The sequence below is a fragment of the Barbus barbus genome, assembly GCF_936440315.1.
Source record: "Barbus barbus genome assembly, chromosome: 36".
NCBI lineage: Eukaryota > Metazoa > Chordata > Actinopteri > Cypriniformes > Cyprinidae > Barbus > Barbus barbus.
The window spans coordinates 709192-723957 of record NC_136714.1 but is presented as its reverse complement, the minus strand read 5'-3'; the positions used below and the strand labels follow the sequence as shown (position 1 = coordinate 723957).

Here is a 14766-nt window from a genome sequence, read left to right as displayed (position 1 = left end):
AATAATTTTTGGTCCCACATTTTTATCAGTTTTACTGGTAGTCCACTGTATGAAGAATGTTTGGTTATAATATGTCACAGTTTCCTTTATTTTGCTGTCCTCACTTACATAAATTAAATATAGTGTCCTGCACCCACTAGTAAAAAAAATATCAAAAATTACTTTTTGGTTTGACTGTATCATATAGGGGCTGTCAGCCTTTCAGTTTAATTTCATTGTCCATATCTCTTGTTTAAAAGGTTTGAAATATACCTACAGCAATGCAGCAAAGACAGATTCTATATTTTCTCATCTTTCTCGGTCTCATCTCTGAATGAATTCCATGTGTTTGTGTCTTGACTGATGACATTCACACCTGGTTCAGCAGGCAAATCTTATGAGTACCTGTTGACACTTTCCTACCCGTCATGTAATTAACCGCATGTCTCTTGCGCTTCAGAAACCGGGAAGCCTGGTTGCCGGTTCTCCCAAAATAGTGACAGATCTGGCAGTCTTGAACGGTTGAAGCACATAGGTGTTGATTATGTCACCTCTTCCAGCGTTTCATTTACAGGCGTGAAGAATCTGAGATTCGTCCTTCTCCGCCTATTTCAAGTGTGGGCTGACAGTTTCTGTCATAACCTCAGGCCAATGCTAGTGACACACTCATAACTCAGAATTGGGAATCTGAAATTTACTTTTCTCTTCAACAAGCTGAAACATCTTGAGACTTTGTTAGACAGTGATAAAAAGTGTTCATATATCTCTGGGAAGTTTACTTTCTGCTATAAAGTCAGTTGTTAAGTTTACCTGTTTACACACAAACACTAAAAACTCTTTCATGCATGCTAAAGAATACTAAATGTTAAGGAAAGAAAGCAAGAGGCAAAACAGATGGCCTGAGAAGTATTAATGTGTGCAGTGGTTTACTAAATCCCAAGATTGTAATCACTGTTACATAAACTGCTCACTGTCTGCTCCCCCGTATGCACAGCCTGACAGCTAACAGTTAGCTTCACCGCCGCACACTATCAAAAGATAAAGACAGTTGGCGTATTTTCTTGGCATACTACGCATGAAGCATTTCCCAGCCTTCTTTGTGTCAAAGGACAAAGGTTGCCAGTGCTAGTAGGAAGGATGTGTTACAATATGCGAAAAAGTGTTGATTTTGGTCAGATGCACAAATTATACATGCATGCATTAGAACAGAATGCATTAGAACGCGTGCATTGCTTTGCATATGTGAGACTTTAATTTGAAGTGTTTCAAAGCATTGGCTCTGCAGTGTAAATGTTCAGACCAAGTAAATGAAGAAGACTGTAACACAGTCAGTCAAAGATCAGGTACAATGATTGTTCTAACTCAAGCATGCTGAACATACAGAATGAAAACTTTCATTTATATCTTATACATATACATATCCAAACAAAGGTTATTGTTGAGCAATATTGAGAACTAATAGTTGCAAAAAGTCAAAAACAGTTTTGGAGCAAGGTGACTACATTTTATGAACATTATAAGAAATGGCACAGATTTGTAAAAGTCTCATGACCACCATTTTGCAATTCATCATGCTTTGTTTTTGTTTTTTGTTTTTTAATTAGAAGTGAGATATATTTGTGCATTCAATATAGGCTATACATTCATTTCACTATGTGAATATAATAGCAGGACAGTTATGTCCAAGTATTTTGCTCGTTTTATGCTTATTATCATATGTGTGGGACATTTTTTTAAATAAATTTTAGAGGTTTAACCTTGTACGAAAAATGAAATGCATGCAACTATGATTGGTAATTTTATTTATGTATGCATGTTTGTATTTTGTAAACAACATGTTGGGTTATGTCTATTATAATGCTTAATCATGCAAAGGTTTCATCGTATGTGGGAGTCTGTGTCTTCAAGAAGACCACCGCTGTTCACAACCCTCCAGTGCACGTGTTTGCTGTAAGAAACCGTTTTAAAAGCTGTCTGCAGTCTCGTGGCTGTCCGTGGTGCTGAAGCGACACGGGAAAAGTTATAGCCTACGACCCATGCATAAGAATTAATGTCACCCGATAAATGTGAATCATTTATGAGTTGCTGATTAGATGAAGGGTACGCTGTGCAAATAAACAACTTTCCTGATGCACATGACGCCCTCTGCACAGTCACGTGCGAAACGTGCAGTGATACGCGAGATCCGACTTTCTTTGCTCAGGTAGTTCCAGGATGGGAAGACGGTGAATTTAAGAGACCAAGACAGTGCATACTAGCGTGCTCTTTAAAACTTCAGAAATAAAAGTATTTGTGTTGCAGCTGTTGCTCGCATTGCATGAGGTTAAAGCGGAACTACTAGGCTACTCGTCGTCATCTCTTGTTAAGCATGCACACGGACACATAAACGTCAAGACGCCGTGGAGTTTGTGTGAAAGCTGTCCTAATGTTTCAGATCGCCACAGCATCGCTCTCTAACACCCAGCAGGCGGAGATCGATGCGCTCGACGTGGCCTCTAATAAGCTGCGCTATTTTCCTCGTTAATGTCACGTTTAAAACACCTTCCGGCTTTTAGTTTGTGTCCTCACTACGCAAATGATCAGAAAAGCTCCTCTGCAGATGCGCTGTAAGGACTGCGGATCTTCCTTAAGCGTTTGATTACAAAATATATAGGCTATATATACATATATCCGTGCGATATTCCAGGCGGTGGGTGAGTCGGTGAGACGAGGGTTTGTAGAGACTCCTTCAAGCTGATTTTGGGAAAGAATCGAGCCATCGGGATATTTAGGTGAGAGATGCATGCATTCTACTTTATTTGGGTTGCGTGCGTGTGCATGCACTGCGGATTGGCATGCATATTGTTGCATGCCTGGCATGCCTTTAACGTGGCATCACTCAGCAACGTTGCTGTAATCATTAATAGCATGTTCATTGTGATGGAAAAGATGCACCGTGTATTTATTGTTCCACCGCAACGCAAGAGAGCATGAATGAGGCGAGATCCGGGTAAAAAAAAATGTAAGCGGATTTGATTTCCCAACCACTGAAAGAGATTAAGTCGACAGCAGCGCAAGTGAAATTGTGCTGCATATAAAAATGGGACGGATTGGTCTTTCGATGTGAGATTGGTACCACCTTCCATTTAGCTAACACAATCGCCATGCACACAAGCGATCTCGTTTCAGCGATATGGCACCAGTGTGCCGCTGTAGTAAAGCTTTATTCTTGAGGATTTGGGCTTGGTAGATGACTAATTTGCTGTAAACTGGGAAGAGTTTCGATAAAGAGTGCGCGAGAGCTGCGCGCGCTCGGCAGCATCATCATCAGCAGCAGCAGCAGCAGCCTCGAGCTCAAATTCAGCACAGCTCACATCTCAGAGCATCATCTCAGAGCATCCAGACAGAAAAGACGTGTGCAAAAGTTTGACGATCGATTTAACGTAAGTGCATGACTTAGACTCGATGCTTGTGTCTTGGATATTGTAAAACCGGGGGTTGAGGGATGACAACTGCATAAAGGTAGTGCCGTATTCCTGGAAATCTAAAATGGATTATGAGGTACTTTCATCTCTGCATGATGTTTGTGGTACGCATGATTGCTGTGAACTTGGCGATGTGCGCACTGTTTGCTTAATTACTCCAATTGAATTAGGCTATTACACATGCATGTTTAGGAGCAACCCCGAGGCGCACGCCCAATACTAATTCAGAGATACCTTAAGACGTGTTTTTGATGATGCACTCTCGCTACAGAACTCAAAAGTGTGTGAACAGTAGGGATTGTGTAAGCATTATAATCCCTGGGAAGTCGGGGGATTTTGCCCAAATATATCCCGTGCGATCTGATTGTGGGCATCACGGAGAGAGCCTCGGCGAGCGATCAAGGTTTTTACATAGAGCTGTAAATCATTTTGTATGATGTTAATGCAGAATTAACGCGCCGATTGTGTGTGTAATGATTTGCGTTAATGCGTAGTGCCAACCAGCGGAATGAAAGATGAGCTCCCTGTGTTTTTATATGTATAGCACTCTGATGCACATTCCTATATGTCTATGAGCACATATTAATATTCTAAAATGGGTAAGTGCGATTAAACATTGAGGATTTGCATAGTGGGTCTTGTGGCATACGTCGTCGACAATAAACTGTCGTATTGTGTCACGCAAAGCTGTGATATTTGTTTACTCTTAATTCTGATCATGTATATAATTTATGTAGTATTATGTTAGCTATAAAGGGGTCAGGACCACATCAAAGCACGGTATTAATAAATATGCTCAAGCTTTGAATTATATCTCGAAGGTTAAAAAACATATTGTTCAGCACTTGTTAAACTGGTATAGGGTACTGTGCTTTCATAGGATTTGTGTTTAGATGATTAAATGCAGTGTCTCACTATTGCGGATCAACAAATCACATAACGAATATAAAATAACAGGTATCCCATATAGGCAGACATTGATTGGTGACTATGATGTGTGTGAGCTGACTCTAAAGACTTACTTCTTTTGAGCCTGTCCGTCTTTTAATTGTAATACAAATGAAAATCGAGGCATATTAATGCATATGCTCCCTATAATCACAATGCTACGGTATGGGTATTGACAACCACATACCTCGCTTCTTTCTGCAATCCCTCCGCTCCAGTAACGTTTATTTGAATGATTGTGTTTTCTCTTCTTTAGTGGGGATTCATCCTTTGGAGAATGATGTGGGGTGGAAGAGGAGCAGTTTGGCTTTGGATTTGGGCCTGTTTACTGGTGACCAGTGTTCTGGCTGGAAAAAGGTATGTTTACTCACCTGAGGTTGGTGCATATTTCACTCACAACTTGGAATGATTAACACATTCTCTGCTTTTGATAAAGAACACTCTGTATGCTGTAGTTACAGTAATGTTCAGTTTAATATGTAAGGTCTTTGATCTAAACCTACAATGTTAACTTAGACCAAGATCAGAACCTCAGACTTCAAAGAGAATGTAATGCTAATTAAGCTTTCATTAAGATTCTCACTCTGCAGTCTTTTACTGATATACTGCTTCGTGGAGTGCTATTCATTTATAGGTGAATTTTGCTGACATACATTATGACATACATTAAAAAACTGCGTATGTCTGTAATCCATAAGCAACATCACTGAATTTGTTTATTTTATACAAAAACATGTAGTAAGATATTTCTGAAAATTCAGCCAAGAGCTATTTCAAATATAAGGACAAATGCAAAGGTTTGTAACCAAAGCATAAATATTTATATGGGAAAATGTGGCTTGAAATAGGTCTTTAATGTTTGAAATGTAGTATTAACTAATGAGATTATGCAGCTTGGATTCCTGTGTGCTGTTAGCAGAGAATTATGTTGCACATTTACCTTTAAATTATTAGTTTTAAAGATGTTCATGAAAAAACATGTTTTAATGATGCATATTATTAAATTATGATTGTGAAATAATCATTGTAAAGTGATTACAAATGCAACGTTTTCCTTGCTTTAGACATATTTTATATGTTTAGACAGGTGACCGTCACAGTGATGTTGACATTCCCATGAATATTTTATAACAATACTTTAAAAATGCCATAAAAATGCATATGGGGGGTCATTTGTAAGCTGTGCTCTGAGAGCAGACGCTGGACAGCATGCATTCGACACTGTTGCTGTTCAGATGACCTGTAGATGGGGTTGCTGTACAATGTTTAATATGGATCTGTATGCTGCTCATAAGCACATGGATTCTGCAGTGTGTTATTCATGTCTGTATGGTTCCTCATTCACCCTAAATCTAACAAATATATATTTGAGTTAATTATTACTAAATAAAAACGCCCTGAGCTCTGAATGTTTGTGCATTTATGAGAGGTAAGAGTGGAGATGTAATTTTGGGTCAGGCTGACGTTACCGGCGTGCTGTGAGTGTTGCACTGGCATGCATGCGTAATATATGAGACTACGTTTTCCTCTCGTGACCCCTTTTCTGTGTCGCTCATGGGGTCTGTGTGCGTGTGCATCTCTGCACAGATGGGGGAGGGTGGAAGGCTTCTCGTTTTATTTTTATTCTCGTATTTCGAGCTACAATCCAGTGAGTTCCAAAGGTGTGAGAGGCCACTTGTGAAAATGCCTTTTTTTGCATTTTGTTATTATAGAACAAAACTAAAAACGAATCAGAATTTGATGGCAACAAAAATTGAGAGCATACTGCTCAAGTCTGCAAGTTTGTACAATTCAGTACGATGTGAAAATCTGACCTTTGTAGAAAGGAGTTAAAATTTGCTTACATTTGATTGGTGATCTAGAAATAGTAAAACATTTTGTTGAAAATCACCAAAGTGGTCTCAGACTTTCGGACTCCATAAAGGAAATTCTGCTGGGAGACATTAAGACTGATTGAAATGAGTGCATGAAATGAGCAGAAAAAGCGTGTGCTGTTCTTCTCAGCGATGGCGAGCATATATCATCTGACAATTGCACTTAAATTTGATTTAACTGCTTTGAATCAATAGTTGTCCATGTTGGTTTAGGGGAAGATTTATAGTGGAATTACTGGCAATAATACATGGCAGATATGAAACCCCAGGACACAACATGTCTCTCTCTTTCGGGGTCTGTCGCGTCTCTCCCTCTCTCTTTTCTCTGTTTGAAAGTGCGTCCATGCTAACTAATCGTGATGACCTCATCCTCTCCTTGAAATCTCTTTCCATGCCAAGCTTATTTTTCAAACACCAAACAGTGTTTATTGAGTCTGCAGTCGCACTCATGGTCCGGTGCCTGCCAGCGGGAAAAGAATGCCAATGATTACCAAAAAAGCAAGCAATTATGTATGAACGACCAGCCGTTGATTGTTTTTAGAGAAGCACAAATTGGCCCCCATCCTCACAGGCTCTTATTCATGAAGTACCATTTTGCACTATATGATTAAACTGCATTTTGCTCATAAGCATTGTCTGAAATATTTATGAGCGACAGAGTTCGTTCTGTTTGCAGCCATGGGTTTGTCTTTTAGGATTTGGCTTTGTGTTGCCAGAACTCATGCTTATTTGCATCTAAAAGAGTATTTTAGCTAATTAATAATGTATTGTTCCTGTTATATCCCCCTTTGCTCCTAAGACGGAAGGAGATTTGTTGTTTATCTTCAGGCTATTGCATTGCAAATTCTCTTTAAACAGGCTGTTTTTTTCAGAGTTACCCTGAGAAGTGTGTTGCATTAATTTTACACATCAGCGTGTGTTATAGACACCCTTTGCTACTGATTGGGTTTTGAATAAAACGTCTGCTGTTTTGCATTGTCAGCTCCAGTCAGACCGAAGATGAGCAGAAAGACAACACCACAGTTTTCACCAGGATTCTGGACAGCCTCCTCGATGGCTACGACAACCGTCTCAGGCCCGGGCTCGGAGGTACGTGCAGAAGTTTCTCGGATGATTTCTTGCCTCATACATTTGTGTCCCAGTTTTCAGCCTTGTGGGAGATTTCTAAACTTACATCTTCAAACGGATGTAACAGCACTTTTTCATGTCAGGAAAATAAATCAGTAAGCAATAATGTTCCAATAGGTTTATAAATCACGTATTTAGCAGTTTCATATAATTTTATTGCTAATATTCTCATTTTGGTGGTAGGATGCAACATGGAATTCTGTATAAAAATAAAATAAAATGCTTCTCAGACTTTCCAGAAACACACACCTATGGTGTGTGTTTCTGGAAATTCTTTGAAATACATTTATTTCATGTATAGGTCAAATATATTAGCATATTTACTGACATATCACTCGAGACTTACTGATATAAAAATTATAATTAAACTTTTTTTGGAGTACTACTTGTGCACAATGCACATTTCTTAATATTAAGCCTAAAATGTGTTTTAATGTCACTAATGATGAAGATTTTATGATCTTTGAATGATATCAGCCTTTAAATGCAAGATATTTAAAGTGGTTAATGGTTAATCAGATATTTGGTATATGAATAGATTTCTATATATATGGATTCTGTAAAACTGGTTTGCAGTTTTTGAAACAGAAAACCAAAATATAAGGAGTTATTGGTACAGTATAAATCATTTTTGTCAAATGATAACCACAATGTTCAAAGTGTGTGTGTTTGTGTGTGAGAGAGAGAGAGAGATACTATAACAAACATACCATGACAAACATACTATTACAATATGGATTTTATGTTAGTTACATAACATAAGTAATGTAGTTGTATTTTCGAATGTAACATCTTTAATTTACAAACAGGTTGATTTGAAACATACAGGATCTTGCATTAATTGCAATTGAATGAGCTTATTATAAAGGTACTAAATGGAAAAAAAAGATCATAAATGTTCTCATTACTTACAATGATCTAGTGTTTTGAAACAATCATGAAACATACAAAGAAATTTAGTATAACTGTAATGAAAGCAAGAGATCAGATGTTGAAAGAAGTTTTGAAAGTATGGTCATTGAAAGACAATAAATGCAAAAGCATGCCTCGTCAGAAATGTGATGAAGGTGATGGTGGAGAGCAGTTTTGTTCTGAACAAGCCCACCAGGCAAAAGCACATCTACTGAACACTGTTTTCCACATAAATGCAGATCATTTAACACCTGACATAAATTAGCTTTGAACGGAACTGAATGATTCATTGAGTTGGCAAGGAGCTTTTTAATTTTCAGCACGTCTGTTTGACCTTACTCGCATTACCTTAGCGCCCACAAAGTGACAACATGTCATAAATAGCAAGTGATGTTGACTAACAACTTCTGTCAGCATCAGTCATCGTTCCATGGTGCATAGGCATTTTTGTTGAGGCAAAAAAGTAAGGTGCATTTCCACATAAACGACACAAAAGTATTTACAGGTTATAGTGGGGTTTGCTTGACGTGATTTGAAATGTTAATGCTTTGTGAAAAGAAAAGAAAAGAAAAGAAAAGAAAAGAAAAGAAAAGAAAAGAAAAGAAAAGAAAAGAAAAGAAAAGTAAAGAGCTAAAATATGAATGAATTATTGGAAGCAGGTTGCGAGAGAGAGACCCCCGTGGAGAGTTTGCTGAACCTCGATTAGATCAAAGTCAGGCAGGTTGAACCTCTGGATTAAAGCGTAGTTAAAGCTAATGACCAACACTGATTGACACTCAAACTCCTAATTTCTTGCTTCAACAGAGCGTGTAACCGAAGTCAAGACTGACATTTTCGTGACGAGTATTGGGCCGGTCTCGGACCATGACATGGTAAAACTTTTTTACTTTCTATAAATGTCACAGGTTTTCTGTGTAGCCACTGTTCAGAAGAGTCGTTTACATGGTTAAATTATTATTTTTTTACTAAACTGAAAAACTTGAAATGAGATTATTTAATCATAAATGTGAAAGCCAGATCCAATAATATATATTTTAATTACTTTTTTACATAATTAAAAAAAAAAAAAAATGTTGGGACACTTTAATCACGTTAAAAAAAAAATGAATGTCTTGAAATACATTAAATATCAATCATAAATAATATTTATTTATGATTTAGATTTAAGCAATAGACGCCTGTCAAGCAGAAAACAAAATTAAATATTTTAAACCATAAATTGGAAAAACAAAATGACACTTGTTTGTTCAGGCATTAATGGAACATGTTCACAGCTCATGTGATGAACCTGATGCCTGGGTGAACTTCATATGAACATCTATAAAAAATACCTTGACAATGTAAAAATGACGGAAAAAGTAAAGTTAGAGTAAAACTCTAGCATTATTTGTTTGCAGATCCCACCTAGTGTGATATATAGTGTTGTCATCTGGTGAAATGACATTCAGATATTATTAAGTAGATCTTTTTGAAGCCACTGTATATACTTGATTATGGAAATGTACTCTTTTATTCTACATAATATTTTTTCATAACATAATGGCGTATCCTGCAGAAAATCAGATACCGGCTGGATCGAATCACATTTCTCCTGCCAAGCATAAGTTATGAAGCAACTCTACATATTATGCAAGCACGTCTGTAAATCAAGTCTTCTAATTTCATAAATCCAGTTAAAAATGCTTTAGTTATGTTAAATCTCTTTTTTGCTTTACATCTGATTCACTCGGTTATGCGACTCTACCTAGAACATCCGGCTGTATCTGTGTCATAATGGATGATCATGCAAAAATGAAAAAATGCTTGCAGCTATGACGATCAGTAGTTGTTAGAATGATTCATGCCGCTAATTATGGCCACCAATGCTTCAGAAAGCTCATGGCTCCTCATGACGCCTGCAGTTTTACTGAAATCACTGCACAAAAGCGACTCGATAACTACAAGTCTCAACTAGAATCCTCAAAGCAAAGAAAAAGGAGCTTATTTTGTTCTATTTGGAGCTTGCCAGCACCTGGTAACTATGACCTATAGCTATAATGGTATCACAAGAGTGTAACTTTTTTTTTTACTTATATTGTAACACATTTTTAGTAAACAAGCTAAAACTACACTTAAATTTAAACTGAATTTGACAATGATTTTTAGTCTTTCTCCATGCATGGGATGATGAGAAAACGATGTGTTATCGGTGGTCTTGCAGGAGTACACCATCGATGTGTTCTTCAGGCAGAGCTGGAAGGACGAGAGGCTGAAGTTCAAGGGTCCCATGGCAGTGCTCCGTCTCAACAATCTCATGGCCAGCAAAATTTGGACCCCCGACACATTTTTCCACAACGGAAAGAAGTCAGTCGCCCATAACATGACCATGCCTAACAAACTGCTGCGGATCACAGAGGAAGGAACTCTACTTTACACCATGAGGTGAAGCTGCTGCTTATTTTCCTCTGCTTTGCAAGAACAGATGGTGCATCTGATCACCTTTGCATGTCATTTCCTTTTAATGTTGGTGTTTGATCTGAAGTGATCTGGGTCTTCATCTCTCTCAGTTTACAAATATATTCAAATTATTAGTACTAGTCTATAAATGTATTTTTTGCATTGCTAGTGTAATTTTATATTTGGCTTTGTCATAAATAACATGGACCTCTGCCTCTCAGGAGACTAATGCATCAGGAAAACACATGTTATAAGCATCCTTTAGTCTGCTTAATTAGTAGATTATGATGGAAGTTCATATTTGTGTCAACAAAATAAAAAATGGGAGGAACGTACCGTAGGGGATGACATTTACTGATGTATCATGCTGTCAGATATCCAGTATTGTATTCACTTCGGCGTTTATCAAACTACACCAAATACTTAAATACTTTTAAAACATTTGTCTTCACTTGTAAATCTTTGCATTTTAATCTGGACTAAAACAGGCCAGCCCAGAAAAGAGATAATGTTTCTATTATTATTAATAATAATAATATTCTCTGTTGTAATTTTTATAACCCATTGGCAGGTGTTTTTGCATTATTTCACAAAATTTTGATAAATTTCTCAGAAAGCGATGGTTGAACTTTTTTTTTTTTTTTTGCTTAATAAGTAAATACATCTTCATATTATAGATTAAAGATAATATTAAAGATAATTAAAGATAATTACTACTAATACAAAAACTTTAAAACCTTTGTAAAACTTTACAGTTAATTGTTGGTTAGGTGAAATGGTAGGGATTGGGGACCCCTTTTGAAAATATGCTTAGGGCCCCCAAAATGCTAGGGCCGGCCCTGGGTCTGACCAGAATATTTTATCACTGCATACTCTAAATATCAGTGGTGAGTGGTGACTTCTTTAACCGAGTATGCTATCTAATTTATTTATAAATTCATCGGAGAGGACAGGTGGCAAGAGTCGATTTAAAAGTACGGCTGTTGCAAGGAATAGCCATTAAGTGGCAGCGCTTATATATATATATAACAATTTGAGGTCATCAAGAAAAAAATCCCTTTAATTAGTAACAATTAAATGAATAGTAATATGATGCCACACTTGTAAAAAGAGTTTTCAGTGAACTTTCTAAATTCTTTGCTTGAGGAAACATGACAGTATACAGTTTCGATATGTTTCACATTTTTGCGCTTGCGGATTGATTTCCTGATTGCATGTGAAATCCCCAACATGTCTGCATACCAATGAGAACACAGAACAATAATGATAATTCATAGTAAGAGAGCACAGATGCCAAAGCTGATGTGGATCCACTCATCTGAATCCCTCTGGAACTGGCTCAGATTTGCAGAAAATTGCAGTTGTTTGGCAAATAAATAATTTACAGACAGTTACATATGCATTTCCAACATTTTAATTATGCAATCGCAATGTTACACCTCAAATGACAAGGGAATGTTCATATTTAGCCAGTGTCTGAACTCTCAGATGGCTTCAGTATGCAGAGCGTTCACAACCTACATGGACTGCACATCACTGACACTGTATATGTTATATTATCCAAATCAATATTTGGATAATATAACAAATTGAATGCTATAATAAACACATATGTGACCCTGGACCACAAAAAAATATTATATTTGTAGCAATAGCCAACAATACATTGTATGGGTCAAAATTATCGATTTCTCTTTTATGCCAAAAATCATTAGGATATTAAGATCATGTTCCATGAAGATATTTTGTAAATTTTCTACCGTAAATATATCAAAACTTCATTTTTGATTAGTAATATGCATTGCTAAGAACTTCATTTGAACAACTTTAAAGGAGATTTTCTCAATATTTAGATTTTTTTGCTCCCTCAGATTCCAGATTTTCAAATAGTTGTATCTTAATCTTAATTAACTGTCAAGACTATAATATTGTATCTCACTTTGTCTCTGTCTGTCTCAGGCTTACAGTCAGAGCTGAATGTCCGATGCATTTGGAGGACTTCCCAATGGATGCCCATGCATGCCCTCTCAAATTCGGCAGCTGTAAGTACTGTGTCATTTTACACGCTTCCGTTAAAAGTTCACATATTACTCTGAGTCTCCAAGCTGAGTAGTGTGAGCAGATGGGGACTCTCTCTTAGGCCCACAGAGCGTAGAGATCATCTCTGACACAACACATCACACATCCGCGTCCACGCAGCTAGCCAAACGGATTTAGCGAGCTCTACCCCAACCCAACTAATCCTCGCAGAGAAAGAACAGATGCGTCTGCGCTGGAGGAAGAATGAGGGGGGAAGACACATGAATAAAAAACAAGCTTGTGACTCTTAGCCACGAGGCTCTAAATATTTCAGCGTCTGCTGCGTCTCCGCTGTGCTTGAGAATCAGTATATGGCTGACAAGTGACTTCTTGACTGCAGACGCTTGATTCTGTGTGTTGTTTGTTTGCGTCAGATGCCTACACGAGGGCTGAAGTGGTGTATGTGTGGACGCGAGGGGCAGCGCAGTCTGTGGTCGTGGCTGACGACGGCTCTCGGCTCAACCAGTATGACTTGATGGGACAGACGGTCGACTCGGGTGTGGTGCAGTCCAGCACTGGTGCGTGGTTCCACCCTCTGATATTTACAAATGAAGTCTATGGTTATTTTTTAGTAAGTTTAGCTGGTAACACTTTATTTTAGGGTCTTTTAACTACTTGTTTATTAGCATGCATATTACTAGAATATTAGCCATTTATTAGTAGTGATTAAGCACATATTAATGCTTTATTTACATGACCTTATTCTACATCCCTAATCCTACCCAATACCTAAACTTAACAGCTACTTTACTAACTATTAATAAGCAACAAATGAGGAATTTATTGAGGGAAAATTCATAGTTAATAGTGAATGTGTTCCCTATTCTAAAGTGTTACCGTTTAGCCAAAGTAGCATGCTTTATCATTTCGCTTGTGGATGTGTAAAGTATTATTATATCGCCATCATTTTCTTCATTTAGGACGAGAGCTCACACAAAAACAAGAGGCGGGATTTATCGCAGGAACCAATCACATCCAATCATAACCAATCATATCCAATTATAGCGCATTCATCTCAATGAGCCTCCAGAAAAGTCACGGCACGCTTTAGGCTCTCTGTTTTAAGTCTATGGACCGAAGGGAGGCAAGCCTCCACTGTAACTTTACCTGCAGGTGTCGCTGTTTGACTGCGTTACTTTATAAAAACGAGTGACTTTTATACTTCTAATGCCATATTTAGTAATATTTGCAATTTATGTTTGTAAAATCGATTATTTTCTCATCCAATTTTTTGAGGAGACACTGCCTCCCTTGCCTCCTCGAAGGAAACACCCCTGATATATATATTACTATTACTATTAAATAAACAGTAATATGATGCCATTATACTTGTAATATAGCAAGAGAGCACAGATGCCAAAGCTGATGTGGATCCACTCATATGAATCCCTCTGGAACTGGCTCAGATTTGCAGAAAATTGCAGTTGTTTGGCAAATAAATAATTTACAGACAGTTACATATGCATTCCCAACATTTGAATTATGCAATCTCAATGTTACACCTCAAATGACAAGGGAATCTTCATATGACTTGTCTTGATGTTTTAGTAAGTTTAGCCAAAGTAGCATGCTCCAGATTTTATAATTTCCCTTGTGGATGTGCAAATTATTGTGCTCCCTCTTTTATTGGCCAACTGATACAGGTACTGTAACAAAAGGGTCCAACGTGGGTGACTTTGTTCATTGGACTACCTCCCTTTTCAGTAATATGATTTGGTGGATTTAGTTGTCAAACAATAAATACCTTGTCACTATCAGTCAGTAAACTCTTTCAATGACAATATTTTGATGGATTGATGTTTTAACCTTCTTTGTGTCAGAAAAAAAAAAACATTATGGTAGTGTACTATTATATATAAATTATAATATATTATAAATAAAATAAATAGCATATCAGTATTTGCAGAGAAAAGTCCCGAAATGAAGATACTTCACTGATACTGTTG

General features: G+C 37.3%; 1 protein-coding gene across 3 annotated transcripts in view; it reads left to right on the top strand.

Moving 5' to 3' along the window:
* The first annotated feature begins 2176 nt into the window (after positions 1-2176).
* LOC306855653 (gamma-aminobutyric acid receptor subunit alpha-1-like) overlaps positions 2177-14766 on the top strand; it is a 30850-nt gene continuing 18260 nt past the window's right edge. Inside the window, exons 1-7 of one of the 3 annotated variants that reach the window (XM_079394446.1) lie at positions 2177-2750; positions 4648-4748; positions 7248-7354; positions 9110-9177; positions 10506-10726; positions 12701-12783; positions 13195-13338. In XM_079394446.1, coding sequence (XP_079250572.1) covers positions 4669-4748; positions 7248-7354; positions 9110-9177; positions 10506-10726; positions 12701-12783; positions 13195-13338 — 703 coding nt within the window. In that variant the 5' untranslated portion in view covers positions 2177-2750; positions 4648-4668. Of the gene's footprint in view, positions 2751-3037; positions 3520-4647; positions 4749-7247; positions 7355-9109; positions 9178-10505; positions 10727-12700; positions 12784-13194; positions 13339-14766 lie in introns of those variants that run through there. The other 2 variants (XM_079394445.1, XM_079394444.1) reach the window with 2 other exon arrangements.